The sequence below is a fragment of the Nicotiana tabacum genome, chromosome 13 (assembly GCF_000715075.1).
Source record: "Nicotiana tabacum cultivar K326 chromosome 13, ASM71507v2, whole genome shotgun sequence".
NCBI lineage: Eukaryota > Viridiplantae > Streptophyta > Magnoliopsida > Solanales > Solanaceae > Nicotiana > Nicotiana tabacum.
The window spans coordinates 56,052,410-56,073,085 of record NC_134092.1 but is presented as its reverse complement, the minus strand read 5'-3'; the positions used below and the strand labels follow the sequence as shown (position 1 = coordinate 56,073,085).

Below are 20,676 nucleotides of genomic sequence, written 5' to 3'. Positions count from 1 at the left end.
AACATAAACTTTTATGTCGGGCCAATGGATAAATAATATAACAACTTCGAGCTCTTCCATAGGTTTTTAAATAGTTCCATTCTCTTCTGGATCCTGTATAACGTCAGGTTCACATCTATATATGCTTTGTTCCTCACGCCTTCAGTTGAGGTAGAAAGTATATTCTCAACGGTGATGGTTTTCGTGTTGATGGTTGATCTCCTCTGATCTGACAAATTCCCCATTGTGATGAGAATTTGATAACTTGATGCAGAGTTGACGATACTGCATTCATGTCATTAATCCATGGCCTTTCTAAAATCATATTGTATGCCATGTCTGCATCTACCACTTTGAATTTGGTGTCTTTCACAATACCCTCGGCAAATATAGATAGCGCAATTTCTCCCTTTGTTATGACACTTGAATTGTGGAACCCAAACAAAAGATCGATCCTTGGGTATCACACGATCAATTGCTTGCATCCCGTTGACCACTCTCAGTAAGCAATTGATCAAAAATCATATCACATTAATATCATGAACAAGTAAAGATATTACCAGCACATCGTTACGAGGGATGAACAAGCCATATGCATCCTCATCGTCAAATGTTATGCTCTCTCCCTCCAAGACTGTTGGAATCTGCTTCCCGTGGATCATTGATATTCTGGATGTGCTTTTTGTTGTCGCGTATGTTACTCCATTAACCTCCTCACCCCCTAGTTATTACATTCATCGTCCTCTTTGGTGATGGGGGCTTTGATGGTTCTTCCTTATTTTTCTTATAAGACTGCTTTCTTTTCTCAATAAATAGGTCAGTGAGATAACCCATTTTCAATAAATAATCAACCTTCACTTGTAGGAGCCTGCAATCTACCGTTCTGTGACAGTGGTCATTATGGAACTCACGCCAGAATTCCTTACTTCTTTTGCTATGGTCTGATCTCATCTCTTTGGGCCACCATACCTTATCACCCATGCCTCTTAACAATGCTACTAACTTGGAAGTACTGCCATTGAAGTTGTAATAATCTATTTTTTATCATGAATTTTGATCGTTGCTTCTTGTCCTTTCCTGTTCCTTTCCAAATCAAGAAGAAGAGCCTCCTAAGATCTTGTCATGCAGGTCCCATATAAGGTTCGTACCTATTTTTTTCGGACCTATGTTGTGGTTCAGACCGTCTAGATCCGAACCTCTCCCTCACCTTTGGTTGGGATACCGTATCTTCTTCTATTCGTAGCTTTGTGTTATACCTGTTATAGACATCATTCTAGTTAGTTACAGGAAATTCACGTAAACTCTCCTTTAATCTTCCCGTGGCTTCTAAGCTTCTCTCATTTAGGTTGCTGGCAGATGCCATTGATGCCCAATTATTAGATATGCGAGGTAACATCATCTTTTCTCGCTGGAAGCGATCCATGAACTCTCTAAGCAACTCCGTACTTACTTGTTTTACCTTGAAGATATCTTCCTTTTTTTTTCTACTTTTGAGCTCCTGAATGTGCTTTTATAAATGAATCTACAAGGTCAGTAAAAGAGTCAATCAAATTTTCAAGTAAAAGAGAATACCATGTTAGTTCTCCCTTCATAAGGGTTCCACCAAATGTTTTCACTAAACTTATTCAATTTCCTGTTTCATTAAGTCGTTGCCCTTGACTCTTGTGATGAACGTAGTAACATGATCTCATGGGTCAATTGTTCCATCATACTTAGGAATATCAGTAATTTTGAAAATTTTAGGTATTGGTAGTTGTGTTGCACTTGGTTTCCATGGCTATTGTGAATATTTATCTATATCCACCCTTTTAATCACGGGTGGCACCCCTGGTTTCTGTTTTATCTGTTCATGTTGTTCCTTAAGCTGTTGCTACAAGTTTAGAACTAGATTTTGTAAATTAGAACTATTTGGCATACCTTAACCTCCGAATCTAGAGTTATTTGGATTTTCTCCACCCAGAGTTTTCAAGCCCTTAATGAGTATTTTTCACAGTTGTATTAACTGGTGGAGGAGCCTGAAACAACACATGGTAATCCACTTCCAAAAGCATACAAAGCTTTACCGATTTGTTGCGTAATAAATTATTTCAAGTCATCTTGCACATTTGATTGTTCTTTATTATGTTGCCCAGCGTTATGATTAGCAGATCTGACAGGTGAATTTGCTCGTAAAAGTTGTGGAAAATGTGTGGGTGTGTTGTGCGAAGGAGTCTGTCCTTGTTGTCCATCCACTACCTTAACAAGTTGATCAATTCCAGACATAATTTGTGGCTAAAGATACAATATGTAAATGAAAAGTAAAAATATTACTAGATTTCCCAGCAACGAAACTAATTTGTTTAACCAAATAATTATTTTTGTGGTCAAAGCAAATAAGAGAATAATTTGAATTTCTAATAACCTATTTTATTTTATTTTCTTAATATAGATAAATGGAAAATAACGAAAAACAAGACAAAGAGAATAAGGAAAAGGAATCTTATTGATAATCGCAACTTTCTTCCAATAAAAAAGAATATGATCTTCCAACAGTAGAGAATAGTAAAAATTTTGACAATTGATAGTATTACTTCGTAAATTTCTTGATGGTAGTACAAGATATGATAAAGTAATTTATATAAAGGTACAATTTGTAATTGTTTCGCCCTATTTAATTCCTACCCATTATAAATATTTATTACATTGATTACCCGTTACATGAGCAATTCGTAGCAGTTAAGGTAATAACAATCAATCACGCATAATCAAAGATTATGCTGATTTCTTTCCATGTTCGCGGCTATTAGTGAACCTTCCATCTTCGTAGCTTTTAGTATCTTTAGTTGTACATTCCGTATTTGTTTACTCTTTTCCAGCTAAAAGACACGGTATCCTTGTAGACGATCCCGTGAGTGTTTACTCATGCCTTTTTTGATCTTCATTCTTCTTTATTGCTTTGACTCTTATGCCACATGACATTATGTCACTGGTCCGTGTGGAGAATCTATTTTTCCACCAATACATGGCCGAAACTGGGTAATGTTGTCATGATTCGGAGACTAAGACTGCCCCGATCCCTGCTCCATTGAAGTTTGCAAATCCATCGAAGAACATCCTCCATCATGGGTAAGGTTCCGAAATATCATCTCATGCGAATAGTACCTCTTCATCTGGGAAAAATAGGTGGTAAGTGACATGTATTCTTTGTCTACTGGGTTTTCTGCAAGGTGGTCAGCCAGAGCTTGTCCCTTAATGGATTTATGTGTCACATACACAATTCAAATTCACTGAGAAGATTTGCCACTTTGCTATTTTCCAGTAGGCATCGGTTTCTGAAAGATGTACTTGAGCGAGTCCATTCTGGAGATCAAGTATGTTGTGTATGCTGACGGGTAGTGCCTCAATTTCTGGGTGATCCAAGTTAAAGCACAACAAGTTTGTTCCAACAAAGTGTATCTGCCTTCGTATGACATGAATTTATTCCTTAGATAGTAAATGGCCTGCTCCTTCTTTCCTATCTCGTTGTCTTGCCCCAACACGCATCCAAATGCATTATCTAATACAAATAGATATAGCAACAACGGCTTTCCCGATTCGAGAGGGACCAGCACTGGTGGGCTAGACAGGTACTCCTTAAATCTGTCAAAAGCTTTTTGGCACTCCTCCTTCAATTTGGTGGCGGCGTCTTTCTTCAATAGCTTGAAAATTGATTCGCAGATCACCGTTGATTGCGCTATGAATCGGCTAATGTATTTCAGTCTTCCAAGGAAACCTTCTTGCTTTTAGGAGGAGGCGAGTTTTGGATGGCCTTGATCTTTGAGGGATCCAACTCTATCCCTTTCCTACTGACGATGAAATCCAATAATTTCCCGGCGGGAACTCCGAATGCTCACTTTGCAGGGTTCAACTTCAAATTGTACCTTCGCAACCGTTCAAAGAACTTTTGCTTACTTCAATTTTCTTGTGGATCATGTCATGAAAAAGAGTAGGCATAACACTCATGTAGGTGGCACCGGCATTCTTGAGGCCAAATGGCATGACCCTATAATAATAGACTTCATATGATGTAGTGAATGTTGTCTTCTTTGCATCCTACTCATGCCTCAATCTAGAAATCATATGTTTTGAACTTCAAACAGGATCCTAGATTTGATTGAAGGATCTTGTATGAGATGAGCCGCCAGATTGACATTTTGGTATATGAAGTAACTCAAGATCCCAGAATTGAAGATTGAGTGGTTTCTCCAGGAGCACTTTGCAAAACCTAAAGACTAGGAAAGCTATATGAAATGCAGTTAAAAGAATAAAACACGGTTTAAAATATTGAACTTCCCTATCCACTATGGAAAGAAGAGCAGTAATATTACTCGTTGGACACTAACCAAATTAGACTCCTTGAAAGGGTCAGAGAATTTACACAATACAGAAGAAATTTTTTCTTGTACTTTTGTTCTCATTACTCTCCTTTAACTTTTTCCTTTGCCTATTTCTGTTTGGGACTTGTTAGACCACATTCAATCTTGTCAATGTAGGAAAACTTCTTGGGGGTAATATTAGCTAGTTTTGCCAAGGATTTTTCAGTGGCATCTTTGAAGTAAGCCTCTAAGTTACCAGTTGAATTATTCTTTTTTATGTCTGTCTCTACTCGGTCAAGATCCCAGCCGATGAAATCAGATAAAGTCATGGATGATGGTGTATCTGCTGCAGAACTTAACCTCGGACTTGACAAACCACATAATGGTGACAGAAGTAAGGGATGGTTCCACTTTGCAATTGCAAGTGAGGGATCTTGTGTGAGAGAATCAGCATATAGGACATGCTCGATACGTGATAAAACTGTGTTTGCTAAGCTTTCTAGCACCCTTTAATAGCTCTCCAGAACAGATTGTCCTACATCCTGAAACAAAAAAGAACAGTTTATGATCTGAGAGATAATTACCAAAGAATGAATGAATTTATGTCCGTACTCTGTTATATTGAATTTTGGTGATTTCGAGAGAAGATTGAGAGATTCCAGGAAATCTGTGTTTTAAAAGGAGTAAGATTGTCTCTGCTCTCTCTTCAAAGAGCTCCCTTTTCTCAAAACTTACAGCTGAACCCCATGAAGATTTTCCATCTTTATGGTGCATTTTCCTTTTCCAAATGACTATAGATGCTTCAATTCTGTTCTTAAGGTCAAGGACTTTGTGATCTGATTATAGGTCCATGGTTGAAAGGAATTGTTCAGGATCAAACAACTCAATTGTGATGCTCTTGGAGATTGAATCACCAAGACTCGATCTACCATGCTAGTAAACAAGCAGAATATATAAGGGAATCGTTGAAAGGAATTGTTCAGGATCAAAGAACTCACATTTCTTTACCTTTGGGAGTGATTCAATGAAGTTTTCAGGTATTTCCATTTCTGATAGTACTTGTGCATTAATGGCCATTGATGCTTTTTGTACTTGGTTCACACAATCTTTCTGATATTGCAACCATTTCAACGATGCATATGAGAGGCCCTCTGGGAAACCTTGACTGTCGGCAATCACCATTTATCATTCCTCTCTACACCTTTCTCTGATGAGACATACCAGAATTCCTTGTCATCTTTAAAATTGTCTAAGCAGTCCTGTTCATTTATCCAGCATTAGATACGATGTGAAAAGAATATTGAGTTTAATTTGTCATAGTATGAGTGTCGCACAATAAGCATGGCATCAAGCATCTTCAAGGCTGGGATGTTCATGATCAGATCTCTTCTTTGTTGAGTCACCATTGTCTGTCAAATCATAGACAAGGTCAACCATCAGAACTTGTATTTAATTAATGAGGTTACAAGGAATGATTTAATGTAGGACCTCCATGTTTGTTGGTGATGGGGTGCATCTCATTCAATAGCCAAAGTAATAGGCATGTGCCTAAAGAAAATTTCTTTGATTTGGTAGCCAATTTTGTTGAATTTTTTTGGTTTGGTAGCCAACTTTGTTGAATTGTCAACATTGAAGAAAAAGAAGGAAAAGTGTGTGCAAATTGTCAAATATAGTAGACTTTAGAGAGTGAGGCTTCGGCTATAAAAGGAGAGCTTCAACTCTCATTTCTACACACCAACAAAGAGAAAGAAAGAGTGAGGTTTCACAGACAAGGTATAGGAAAATAGTCTGTGAGAAAAATAGAGAATGACCGATATTGTAGTGAGGTGAGAATATCAAAAGAGGGTTATTTCTTTTGAGTGTTGTAGTGGTCTTTGGAGTATTTCACTCGGACCTACAAAGTGTAAAATTCCTTGCTATAGTGATATTAGTTGCTCGTCTCGGGGCCGTAATTTTTTCCCTTATTCAAAAGGGTTTTCCACGTAAAACACTTGGTGTCGTTGTCACTCTTTTATTCTTGTTAATTACCGTATATCGGTGCTACGTTATTATTCCGCTTTTATTATCGTGAATATTATTTCTGTAGGGTATTTATTCACAACTACTGGTATCATAGCACAGGTTCTGCTCGTTCAAAGAAATACTATTCATTGTCGGTACTACTGTACTCAGTGAAAAATAAAAATGTCCAGAGTAAAGTATGAGGTAGCAAAATTTAACGGAGATAGCGGTTTCTCAACATGGCAAAGAAGGATGGTGATGCCAAAAATCGTGATACCATAAAAGCTGAGGATTGGGCTGACTTGGATGAAAGAGCTGCTAGTGCAATCAGGCTGCACATATCAGATGATGTGGTAAATAACATCATCGATGAAGACACCGCATGTGGCATTTGGATAAGGTTGGAAAGCCTATACATGTCCAAAACACTCACAAATAAATTGTACCTGAAGAAGCAGCTCTACGCCCTACACATGGGTGAAGGTACGAATTTTTTGTCACATTTAAATGTGTTTAACGGACTAATCACATATCTCGCCAATCTCGGAGTGAAAATCGAGGAAGAAGATAAAGCCATCTTATTGTTTAACTCATGGCCATCTTCGTATGATAATTTGGCAACAACCATCCTACATGGTAAGACTATCATTGAGTTGAAAGATGTCACACCGGCTCTTCTACTCAATGAGAAGATGAGACAGAAGCCTGAAAATCAAGGACAGGCTCTCATCACAGAAGGTAGAGGCAGGAGTTATCAAAGGAGTTCGAGCAACTATGGTATATCCGGAGCTCGTGGGAAGTCTAAGAACCGATCCAAATTAAGAGCTAGAAATTGCTACAATTGTGATCAACCAGGTCACTTCAAAAGAAATTTCCCAAATCCAAGGAAGGGCAAAGGTGAAAGCAGTGGCCAAAAGAATGACGACAACACAACCGCCATGGTGCAAAACAATGATAATGTTATCCTCTATATAAACGAGGAAGAGGAATGCATGCACTTATCAGGTCCAGAGTCGGAATAGGTGGTTGATACAACAGCATCTTACCATGCTACACCAGTAAGAGATTTTTTTGCAGATATGTAGCATGTGATTTCGGCCTTGTGAGAATGGGTAACACAAGTTACTCAAAGATTGTGGGGATTGGTGACATTTGTATCAAGACAAATGTCGGATACACATTGGTTCTAAAGGACGTGCGACATGTACCTGATTTGCGTATGAACTTGATCTTGGGAATTGCTTTAGACCGAGATGGATACGAGAACTATTTTGCAAATCAAAAGTGGAGACTCACCAAGGGATCATTGGTGATTGCAAAGGGAGTTGCTCGTGGCACGTTGTACAGGACAAATGCAAAGATATGCAAAGGTGAATTGAACGCGGCACAAGATGAGATTTCTGCAGATTTGTGGCACAAAAGGATAGGTCATATGAGCGAGAATGGATTGCAGATTCTTGCCAGGAAATCACTCATTTCTTATGCCAAAGGTACAATGGTAAAACCTTGTGACTACTGTTTATTTGGTAAGCAATATAGAGTCTCATTTCAGACATCGTGTGAAAGAAAATTGAATATACTTGATTTGGTATATTCTGATGTTTGTGGTCAAATGGAAATTAAATCGATGGGTGGTAACAAATATTTTGTTACTTTTATTGATGATGCTTCACGAAAATTATGGGTTTATATTTTGAAAACCAAAGATCAAGTGTTTCAAGTTTTTCAGAAGTTTCATGCTATGGTGGAAAGGGAGACAGGCCAAAAGCTAAAAATGTCTCCGAAGTGACAATTGAGGTGAGTACACTTCAAGGGAATTTGAAGAGTACTGTTCGATCCATGGGATCAGACATGAAAAGATAGTTCCTGGAACCCCACAATACAATGGCGTAGCCGAAAGTATGAACCGTACCATTGTGGAGAAGGTGAGAAGAATGCTCAGAATAGCTAAATTGCCTAAGTCATTCTTGGGTGAAGCTGTTCAGACAGCCTGTTACCTAATCAACAGGAGTCCATCAACTCCGTTGGCCTTTGACATCCTATAGAGAGTTTGGACCAATAAGGAGGTGTCTTACTCGCATCTGAAGGTGTTCGGTTGCAAGGCTTTTGCACATGTTCCAAAGGAGCAGAGAACAAAGCTGGATGATAAATTTGTTTCATGCATATTCATCGGATATGGAGATAAAGAGTTCGGGTACAGATTGTGGGATCTTATAAAAAAGAAGGTCATTAGAAGTAGAAATGTGATCTTCCGAGAAAAGGAAGTTGGACTTGTAGATGATCAATCAGAGAAGACAAAGAATGAAAGTACGACAGACGAGGTTGCCGAGCAGGGGGAGCAACCTGGTGAGGCTATTGAGCAGGGGGAGCAACTTGATGATGATGTCGAGAAAGTGGAGCACCCCACTCAGGGAGAAGAACAACCTCAACCTTTGAGGAGGTCATGCAGGTACCCTGCCACAGAGTATGTCCTCATTAGTGATGAGGGTGAGCTAGAAAGTCTTAAGAAGGTGTTGTCCCATCCAGAAAAGAACCAGTGGATGAAAGCCATGCAAGTAGAGATGGAATCTCTACAGAAAAATGGCACGTACAAGCTGGTTGAACTTCCAAAGGATAAAAGACCACTCAAATGCAAATGGGTCTTTAAACTCAAGAAAGATGGAAATGGCAAGCTGGTCAGACACGAAGCTCGATTGGTGGTTAAAGGCTTCGAACAGAAGAAAGGTATTGATTTTGACAAAATTTTCTCACATATTGTCAAAATGACTTCTATTCGAATAATTTTGAGCTTAGTAGCTAGCCTAGATCTTGAAGTGGAGCAGTTGGACGTGAAAATTGTATTTCTTCACGGAGATTTGGAAGAGTAGATATATATAGAGCAGCCAGAAGGATTTGAAGTAGTTGAAAGGAAACACATGGTGTGCAAACTGAATAAGAGTCTTTATGGGTTGAAGCAGGCACCAAGGCAGTGGTACAAGAAGTTTGACTCATTCATGAAAAGTCAAACTTACACAAAGACATATTCTTATCCATGTGTATACTTCAAAAGATTTTCTGACAACAACTTTATTATTTTATTATTGTATGTGGATGACATGTTAATTGTATGAAAAAATAAGGGGCCGATCGCAAAGTTAAAAGGAGATTTGTCCAAGTCATTTGATATGAAGAACTTGGGCCCAGCACAACAAATTCTCGGTATGAAGATAGTTCGAGAGAGAATAAGCAGAAAGTTGTGGCTGTCTCAGGAGAAGTACATTGAATATATACTGGAACGCTTCAACATGAAGAATACTAAGCCAGTCAGCACACCTCTTGCTAGTCATCTAAAGTTGAGCAAGAAGATGCGTCCTACAATAATGGAGGAGAAAGGGAACATGGCTAGAGTTCCTTATTTTTCTACAATCGGAAGCTTGATGTATGCAATGGTATGAACTAGACCTGATATTGCTCACGCAATTGGTGTTGTCAGCAGGTTTGTTGAAAATCCTGGAAAAGAACACTGGAAAGCAGTTAAGTGGATACTCAGGTACCTAAGAGGTACCACGGGAGATTGTTTGAGCTTTGGAGGATCTGATCCAATCTTGAAGGCTATACAGATGCTGATATGGCAGGTGGCATTGATAATAGAAAATCCACTACTGGATATGTGTTCACATTTTCAGGGGGAGGTATATTATGGTAGTTAAAGTTGCAGAAGTGTGCTGCACTCTCTAAAATTGAAGCGGAGTATATTATCGCTGTTGAAGCTGGCAAGGAGATGATATGGTTGAAACGGTTCCTTCAAGAGCTTGGATTGCATCAGAAGGAGTATGTCGTCTATTGTGACAGTCAAAGTGCAATAGACCTTAGCAAGAACTCCATGTACCATGCAAGGATCAAACACATCGACGTGAGATATCACTGGATTCGAAAAATGGTAGAGAATGAATCTCTAAAAGTGTTGAAGATTTCTACAAGTGAGAATCCCGCAGATATGCTGACCAAGGTGGTACCAAGAGATAAGTTCGAGCTATGTAAAGAACTTTTCGACATGCACTCAAACTAGAAGACAATGCTATCTCTTCTAGATGAATGAGACTGGAGGGAAAAATTGATGGGGTCCATCTCATTCAATTATCAAAGTAATAGGCATATGCCTAAGGAAAATTTCTTTGATTTGGTAGCCAACTTTGTTGAATTTCTGTAGTTTGGTAGCCAACTTTGTTGAATTGTCAACATTGAAGAAAAAGAAGGAAAAGTATATGTAAATTGTCAAATATAGTAGGCTTTAGAGAGTGAGGCTTCGGCTATAAAAGGAGAGCTTCAACTCTCATTTCTACACACCAACAAAGAGAGAAAGAAAGAGTGAGGTTTCACACATAATGTATAGGAAAATAGTCTGTGAGAAAAATAAAGAGTGAGCGATATTGTAGTGAGGTGGAAATATCAAAAGAGAATTATTTCTTTTGAGTGTTGTAGTAGTCTTTGGAGTATTTTACTCGGACCTACAAAGTATAAAATTCCTTGCTATAGTGATATCAGTTGCTCGTCTCGGGGCCGTGGTTTTTTCTCTTATTCAAAAGGGTTTTCCACGTAAAAAGCTTGGTGTCGTTGTCACTCTTTTATTCTTGTTAATTACCGTATCTCGGTGCTACGTTATTATTCCGCTTTTATTACCGTGAATATTATTTCTGTAGGGCGTTTATTTCCAACAGTTCCATCCTTTGATTTTTATTAAGAAGGGACAAACTCAACAATGTAATCTGTCACAAATAAAAGAGCGTCCATTTCTTTTCTCCACCTTGCTTTCCTCTCTTGAGACATTGGCTCCAATTTCCATTGTTCTCCAAAAACTGAAGCTGCAAGATAGGTAATGGCATTTGATAATGCAAGAGTTGAGGAAACACCTTTTCCTCCTCCTGACATATCCTCTCCCAATAGCAACTTAGCAAACCTTTCTTTCATCATATCCATATCTACATCAAGAATAAACTACGTTTAACTTTGCTAGATGCCTCATATGTTGTATAGACAATTAAATGACTTGAAATCAAGGATCATAGGAAGATCAAGGTAAAATATACTCTGTGTAGAGACATACTACATAATTAAGTAATTAAAATGTATTTTCTCTGACAGCTTAACCTTTTAGATGAGATGATCACATAATTTATCATGATACTAGAGATGCAGAAGTTTTGAATTTAAATTTCACTGCCACCTAAAAGATACTTTCAACTGTGTGGCGCATGAAAAAATTGAATTATGCCCAAGCGGCATATCAAGACATAATATCATTAAGTAATTAAATGTTCGTTCTCTCTAGAAGTTTAATTTTTTAGATGAGAATTGGGGGTGTGTTTGGTATGAAGGAAAATGTTTTCCATGGAAATATTTTCCTAGAAAATGTTTTCATGGAAAATGAGTGGTTTTATTACTTTTTTTCCCTTGTTTGGTTGGTGAATGAAAAAAAATTTTCGGAAAATATTTTCTAGTGTTTGGTTAGAGAGTAGAAAATATTATTTTAGTAAAATATTTTTTTATGTTACTCTGCTCACTCAACCCCCCCCCCCCCCCCAGTCCCTATGTTTCCTTGCCCCCCCTCCCCTCTTCCAAATAGCCAACGTTTTCAGGACTCTATTTTCTTCAAGAATTTGATTATTCTTCTAAAATTTCACACAAACCCAAAAAAACTAATGTGTTGCTTTACTTTTTTACGCAAAAATAACGTTGAAATTTGTGCTACATAACTAAAAAGGAAATATATTTTTTGGTTGAAAAAGAAAGTATTCTTTCTATAATATAAAAATAAAGTACTCATTTTATTGAAATAAAAAAAAATATTTTATCTATATCATGAAAAGAGGGCGAGGGTTGGGGTTGGGGTGGGTGGGGTTGGGTGGGTGGGAGTGGAGTGTGGGGTGGGTTGGTGAGGGTTGGTAGGGATGAGAAATAAGGTGGGAAGGTTGACAAGGAGTTTTTGAAAATATTTTTCCTTCACGGAAATGTTGTTTATCTTTTTGGAGTTTCCCTCACCTTCCTCCATGTTGTCTGCTTGTCTTCCGGGGATCTCAAGTCTCAACCATGATTTCTCTAATCGTTTTTGTTTTAATCGTGCTTTATTCTTTAACAATCTTACAGATGATCTTTACCTGCATTAACTTGTCCCTACACACCAACATTGTCGCGAGGGTGATCTATTTGAAAGGGAATAACAATTTTTGCTAAGAATGAGAAAACGAAAATGGAAGGAAAACCCCTTTTGGTCTATAGAGAACCTAATAATGGTAATCTTGATGAATGGCAAAAAGGTTTTATCTTATTTTCCTCAACAGGATGAACAAGAAGGAATGGAGATCGTTTCTTGATGAAATTACTATGCTAATGAGATTTTGGAACGTGGGGTGAATCTTTGATGAAGGGGAAGGGAAGGGAAAGGTTATTTCTCGACTTGTTTTGACGGTTGAATTTTCAGCAGTACCAAAAAGACCGGGAAAGCATCCAAAAAGTAAACTAACTTTTCTCTAGATTCTCCTTTTTCTACTTCACTCTTCTCGATTTGTTTTTGCTTACAAATTTAAGCATATATTTCTTATATAGAAACATCCATATCTGATATAGTGTACAACACACACATACTTTTTTTGCAGGTACTGAACAACTTTTAAATCCTTTCGATAAATAGTTTGACATTCATGAACATTTTGCAAGTTCACATGTATTATATACTTTGTAATGTTAACTATTTCATCCTATTAATGTCACGATCCAAATCTCACTTTAATCGTGATGACACCTAACATAACCAGATAGGAGAACCAACGAACAACAATGAGATACAAGACAATATATAATAAAATCTAACAACCATAAAGTGTATAATAGAACAATAATAAGTCTATTACAACGTGAATAACCATAGTACCCCTAGGAACTGGTGTCACTAGGTCATGAGCTACTACAACTGAATAATACATATGTATAAATAAGCGCATCATTGTTCGAAACAAGAAACAATAATAGCATATTAAGAAACAAGGTAATGCAATCCAATATAAATAGCTCGCCTCGATAATCAAGGACGGCTCCTCAGTGCCCTCCTATAAGTACCACTTGTATGGGGTGTAATTGGTTGATAACAGGTAGTTAAATGATGAGGTGACACATGAAATCGAAAACAGGCAAAAGATGAGTCAGCAAATAACTGACACCGGGTACGTAGTGTGTAACCGGTAATGGATGGATCCCGAAGGAAGTATAACCGATAATAGAGGTTCAAAGGTTTGACATTGGATAGCATTTAATAAGAAGTCGTTACAGAGAATATCTGCATTCAAAGTCAGCCGTTATGCACCCATCAATGGCATTTTTATTCTCATTCAAGAGGAGCTTAATTTTAGGATCTTGTTCCCCTAAGTAGGGGCTATAAATTGCAAGATTAACAACCATTGTAGGACATGAAATATTCTGCACACAAAAGCAAAAATCTACTATTTTACGCTCGATCTAAACAGTTTTATCATTGATTTTACTTTCGCTCTCGGAAAGACTAAGTTCAGAGTCAGGCTTGTCATCTCCTTTAATTTCAGCCGTTAATTTTATTTTTGTCCCTATCTCTTTATTATTTTTGGATCAAGTTGATTCACTTGTCTATAAACTACGCTATAAATTAAACTATATCGTTTTACGGGTAAATAGTTTGGAGCCCACCGTGGGGCATAAACAGCTGCATAATTGCTTTGGTCCATTCATCTATTACTAACAAAGTTTTGACTTTCCTTAGTTAAAATCAAACATGGCAACTAATGATGTCAACAACGCTTATAACGTTAGAGCACACGATGAATGGGAATAGGCATCCCAGAGTGATGACTCAATTAGCGAGACCTGCAACGAAGGGGTTGAAACAACCCCGGTTCATGATGGTCAGTACCCTCAGCACGCGCAGGGTCCAACTCCTGATGATGCGGAGGATGAACACGTTATTGGAACAGACAAACTCCTGAGAGAACAACAAAGAGCAATCATGGATCACCTCTCAAGGAAAGATCGGGTGATGACAGAATTAAAGCAAGCTTTGTTTGGTGCTCCCAATAATGCCAATGGAAGAGCTCTGGTTCCTCCCAACGTTCTCGCAAATTAGGCGGATCAAAGAACTGATGACCACACTCCAAGGGATGAAGTCGATTTCGATGAAGCGGGGGTAGCGGAAGTGGATCTGGGAATAACAACTTGAATGATCCTTTCAAAACCAAGCTCATAAGATTCATGAGAGAGATGAATGAATGAATGAATGGACAGAACGCAAAAAGAGTTTCATGCGTGGATGGATTAGATTCTAGGAGCGCCATAGGTATTAAAGGGTCCAAATTCAAAAAAGTATACGTAGTTGCCATTTAAACCAAGTGCGGCACCAGAGTTGATCCTGAAGAGGTTCAAAATGTTAGATATACCGAAGTATGATAGGACGTCGGATCCACAAGAGCACACCACAACCTACACAACAGCAGTGAAAGGAAAAGACTTGGCCTAGCATGTGATCGAGTCGGTTTTGTTGAAGAAGTTTGGCGAAACCCTCATGAAGGGGCCCCTGACATGGTATTCCCTTTAACTGAACATTTAATCGATTCTTTTGAAATGCTTGCAGATTCATTCATCAAAGCCCACGCTGGAGCAAGAAAGGTCCATGCCAGAAAGGCAGATATCTTCAGGATTTCATAAAGAGAATTCGAGTTTCTGCGGGAATTCGTAATCTGGTTCCAAAAGGAAAGAATGCTGCTACTAGCAGTTTTGGATGAGTGGGCAGCGGAGACATTCACGAAGGGTCTAAATCCACTAAGTTCTGATGCCTCCCGAAAACATAAGGAGAGCTTGCTTGAGTTCCAGGAAACCACATGGGAAGATGTCCATAATCGCTATGAGTCGAAGAAAATAGAGGACGATCAACTTGGTTCTTCAGTGGCATCCAAGGGACGGGGTCGCGATAAAAATCATGATAAGTTTAAAAATGACTTTGATGAAGATTGAAGGTCCTCTAGGGGTCGTTTCCTACCGTAGAAGAGGACCGATGGTCGTAGTAGTAAAGGAATTCAGTCGTCAGATAGGTTTGCTTCAAACAGAAGGACGGATCATGGCCGAAATAACATATTGTTGCAAGAAAAGAAGGTGCCAGGATCCCGAGATCCCGCATATCCCAGGTTATCTGATTACAACTTTAACATCAGCCAAGTAAAAATGGTGTTGGTGATGAGGAATATCAAAGAAGCACGGTTTCCGAAACCAATCCAATCGGACGCTAGCCAAAGTGATCCTAATTTGTGGTGTGAATTTCATGCGACCCACGGCCATAGAACTGGGGACTGCCGACATCTTAGCGAGGAGGTGGCGACATTGCTGAAGAATGGCCATCTTAGAGAGTTCTTAAGTGACCGCGCCAAAGAAAATTATGGTAGAAGCCGGGACAATGCGGAACCATCAAAAATGGCAGCAGGGTCATCTTGGATGACAATCAACATGATCTTCGGAGGGAGTGAGGTCAATGGAGTGACATTTTCGGCAACAAAAAAGACAAAAATATCAGTGACACATGGCAAGAGGATTCGGGAAGTCTTGGAAGATGGTATCACCTTCACAGAAGGAGATGCTGATGGACTTCTCCTACCGCACAATGACGAGCTAATAATTTCACTTAATGTCTTAGATTTTAAAATTAAGCGTGGTTTGGTCAATCCAGGGAGTTCAGCCAATATCATAAAATAGAGGGTCCTGGAACAAGTGAAGTTGATCGGGAACTTCATTCAGGCAACAAAACTTCCAGTCGGCTTCAACCTAACTAGTATCACAACCCGAGGATAAATTTTGCTACCCATGCGCGTCGAAGGGGTAATGAAGACCACTTTATTCGAAGTGGTAGATGGCGACATGGTCTATAATATGATCCTCGGAAGGTCGTGGATACATGAGATATAGGCTGTGCCCTCAACCTATCACCAATTATTGAAGTTTCTGACACCGGAAGGGATCAAATAGATAAGAAGAGACCAACCACTGGCAAGGGAGATGAACGTTGTATTCATTTCCAGCAGCAAGGACAGAGAATCCAACAAATAGCAATTACAGAAATCGATGCCTTCTCCCATCCCAATCGAGGATGACCAAAAGGAGGAGTTATTAGAATTATATCAGGTACCAAAATCTTTTCAGGTACCAGAGGAGACAGATGCAACTAAATCAACCACGGAAGAGCTCGAGCAAGTGGCCTGATACAATGAGGTTTAGAAGACACGAATACAACGAGGCATGATAACAAAATAAATCCCATAATAGTCTAAAAGCCACCTCAAATCATGAATACTCAGGTGCACTCACACACGCCCGTCACCTAGCGCGTGTGTCACCCCAATACATGTCATATAACATAGATCCCTAGGCTTAATTACCCTCAAATTCAAGCTTAGATATGTTACTTACCTCAAAACATGAAGATTAATACTCCTAAATGCCCTTGCCACGCGAATCGGCCTCCGAACGACTAGAATCTAGTAAAAGCAACGCAATATCATCAATAAAATCCATCGAAAATAATTCCAAATGATAAAGCTACATTCTTGAATCAAATATGCAAAGTCAACCAAAGAAGCCAACCCCGGACTCGCACCCCCAACCCAACCAAACTCACAAATTTCGAACACACATTCCATTACGAGTTTAAATATATGTGTTTCATCCAATTTCACCCACAAATCTACCCTTAATTATTAAATCTTACTCTCCAATAACATAGTCTAAAATCCCCAAATTTAACCTTAAATTCACATAAACTAGGTGTAATAATCAATGGGTAATCAATATCTATCATCAAAATTGAATAAACTTCACTTACCTCTTCAATTGCAGCAAAACGTCTCCAAAAAATCGCCCTTAGCTGAGCTCCAAAGCTAACAAAATGAGAAAACAATCAAACCCTCCGAATATATGAAGTCTGCCAGTGATTCTGAATATGCGGTCACTTAATTGCATCTGCGTTTCCGCATTTGCGGTCTCAAGCTCGCATTTGCGAGTCCCTCCTAGCCTCCGACCTTACACATTTGCGGACCATTACGTGCATCTACACATTCGCATATGTGGCTCCCCGTCCACGTCTACGGACCTAGCTTCAATCCACTTATACGATTAATGGGTCGCTTCTGCGGCCTCACACCTGTGGCCAATCCCTCACGGGTACAAATGCATCAGAACTCGAAAACTTCAGCAACTCATCAAAGTCTAGAAATAATCCTTCAACGATCTGAAACACACGAGTGGCCCCCGGGACCCATTTCAAATATACCAACATGTCCTAAAACACAATACGAACTTACTCGAAGTCTAAAATTAGATAAAATAATATCAAAACCACGAATCGTACCTCAATTCAAGCCTAATAAAATTAATGAACTTCTAACTTCCGAAACTCATGCTGAATCACATCAAACCAATATGGAAATTACCTCAGATTTTGCACACAAGTCTCAAATGACACAACGATCATATACCAACTTCCGGAACTAAAATTTGAACTCAATATCAATAAAGTCAACTCTCTGTCATACCTCTCAACCTTCTAAATCTCCAACTTTCGCCAAAAAATACCAAACGAGCCTACGGACCTCCAAATTCAAATCCAGATACACGCCTAAGTCCAAAATCACCATACGAAATTATTGAAATCATCAAAACACCATTCTGGAGTCATCTATATAAAAGTCAAACTCCGGTCAACTCTTTCAACTTAAGCTTCTAACCTTGGGACTAAATGTTCCAATTCGTTCCGAAACTTCCCCGAAACCAAACCAACCACCCGGCAAGTCACATAACTACAAATACATATATGTAAAGTATCAAATAAGGGAAACGGAGCTGAAATATTCAAAACGACCGGCCGGATCGTTACAATAATCTGCTTTGTAAAATTTCATGGTCTGTTAGGCGGTTGCTTCTATTGTGACTTTTCAATTCCCCTCATCTCATTGCGTCTCATCTCTTCTTCGTCTTCGAGTAGATACTTAACTAATGTTGTTCACTTCACATTGTACTTTCGTATTGATTAAAAACTTCTATAAAAATCTAACATTACTAATGGTAAGTAGTGTCTTCAGGCAAACTACTGAGATTTTCTATACTTTTTACATATAGAAAATCCTTTAATTTACATTAGTGATGTGTTGACTGAAAAAGGGCATTTGTCTGGAAAGTCATTTTTATTCGAATGGGCATGACTACGTCTTCATTCTTTCTTTTTTTTTTTGGAGAAAGACTACGTCTTCATTCGCAATTTACGTTTCTAAAAGAAGTACTCAATGTAGAAATGTGTAACCAAGTTTCTAGAAAGAGTACATTTTTATTTGATTATTTCTTTGAGAAGAATTAACCCAATTAGCCGCCCACCCAATCGCATAAACTAAAAATAACCAATGGATATATAATATATGTACAATCCATATATAATACGTGTATAATCTTATATAATTAGTGTATAATTTATGTATTCGGTTAGAATAAAAGTAAATATTGAATTTGGCCGGCTATTTATGTAAAAATCCATTTCTTTAATATACTCACTTATGTGCAGGCCTGATTTTTTTATGGGCCAAGTGCATGAAATTTTATGGGTGGTAGTGAGATTCGAATCCACGGCCTCTACTACCTACTCTAATATCATATTAATGTATGTGGTCATCTCATCTAAAAGCTTAAATTGGTATAGAGTACACACTTTTACTTTATTATCTTTTCAACACTCAAATATATACTCTAACCATAACATGCTTTAGAAACCATCTTTCGACCTTGTTTCTATTATGATTCTCCAAATTAATGCGCCCCTCTATCCAGTGGCGGAGGTGGGATCTCCGTGAAGAGGTTCAAAAAAAAAAGTTAAAAATAAATGTAGCTATAGTGAAAATTGAACCTATGACCTTATAAAGGTTTTGAACCCCCTTGACCACTAAGCTATACTTTTGAGTTGATGTAAGGAGTGTAAATGGCATTTTCCTAAATATTCATGTTTATTTGGATGTGCACGACCATATTCTATTTGCAACTTTGATCTCGAAGTGTTTACCCTCAAAATTGGATAATAATTAAACTTATAATGTGGATTTAAGGATACGTGATTTCACTTAATACCAATTGATAAATTTGAAGATTAAAGATAGAATTGAACTATAAGGAAAATCAAACCAGTGTTTGAATAGGACTCAGCCTTGAGTTGGAGTACCCTCGAACTGGTTGATGCAAGGATAATAAAATACAATAAGCTGAAGAACAAGAGTGTGAGCGAGAAAGAAAATTATATTGCTTTTGTCTCAGTTGTGCCTACAAATGGTTAGAACCCCTCTTTATATAGTAGAGGAATTCTATATATGGTACAATTCTAATTACAGAAGGAAATCTCATGATTAACTAAACAACCGTTCTTGATTCGATCCGTTCTGAGATTTTCGCCCTGATCTTCGACCAGTCGCGGATATCTCGCTTTTCTGTTATTACGCTATCTTCGGTATTACTCGATGCATGTCTCGTTTGGTCTTGATTGCTGTTGGCCTCAATCTTGGCAGGTGCCTCGAATCTCGATCTCGGTACCTTGTCTTCGGGCCTCGATCCGATCTACTCGGAGTCGTCCTTCGATGCAAACTCCCGGTCTCGATTAAATAGTAAAATCAGTTGGGCCCGGTTTTAACCGTATACAGATAGTCCCCTCGTTTTTTTGGAGTGTAATGACAAGAAATGAATTGAGCCTTCGATTTTCTACCTCGACATGTCATGATGTCATCCTTGTGAGGAAAGCGATGGAAGTGACTGAAATTTCCCGTCTATACAGTTTCCTAGGCATGAAATGCGCGTCAGTCGATGGTCGGCCACCGCCAATATTGAACCGTCATTGTGAAATTTATAAATAGACCATCTCTCCACCATTGCAAAATTTTACTTTTAGATTCTTAATCTCCAAAGCTTTTTATATCTTCTAACTTCTTTATCTGCAAATCCACGATTTTTACTGCTACCATCTTCTCAAAACACCAAATATTATCATCTTTATCTATTTTTAACTTCAAATCCATACAAAAATGGCAAAAACATCAAAGACTATTCCTCAAAAGGAAAACGCTTCTTCATCGCGGCCGGCCGGCGATAAAACATCGGTGGAGCCACGACTGAAGAGTGTGTTCCTGGTCGATGTGATCCAGTGTCGAGGTACATATGCTCGATAACTGAAGGGTACCTTAAGCAGGTAAGGAAAGACTGCAACTGGAAAGGTAACATCCTTTTCTGACGATATCGAGGATCTGATACTGTCCCTCCCAATTTGGGCCGAGTTTTCCTTCGTTTGGGTCTCGAG

The 20,676-nt window shown here is 38.5% G+C and overlaps 1 protein-coding gene and 1 pseudogene across 1 annotated transcript; one reads left to right on the top strand and one right to left on the bottom strand.

Annotated features, from left to right (window-relative positions):
• Positions 1–2,627: 2,627 nt before the first annotated feature.
• LOC142168129 (rho guanine nucleotide exchange factor 8-like) lies at positions 2,628–5,495 on the bottom strand (annotated as a pseudogene).
• A 10,035-nt stretch (positions 5,496–15,530) lies between these two features.
• On the top strand, positions 15,531–16,055 carry LOC107819333 (uncharacterized). Its single transcript, XM_016645434.1, has one exon. It carries the CDS (start codon positions 15,531–15,533, stop codon positions 16,053–16,055), a length of 525 nt encoding a protein of 174 aa, XP_016500920.1.
• The last annotated feature ends 4,621 nt before the right edge of the window (positions 16,056–20,676 follow it).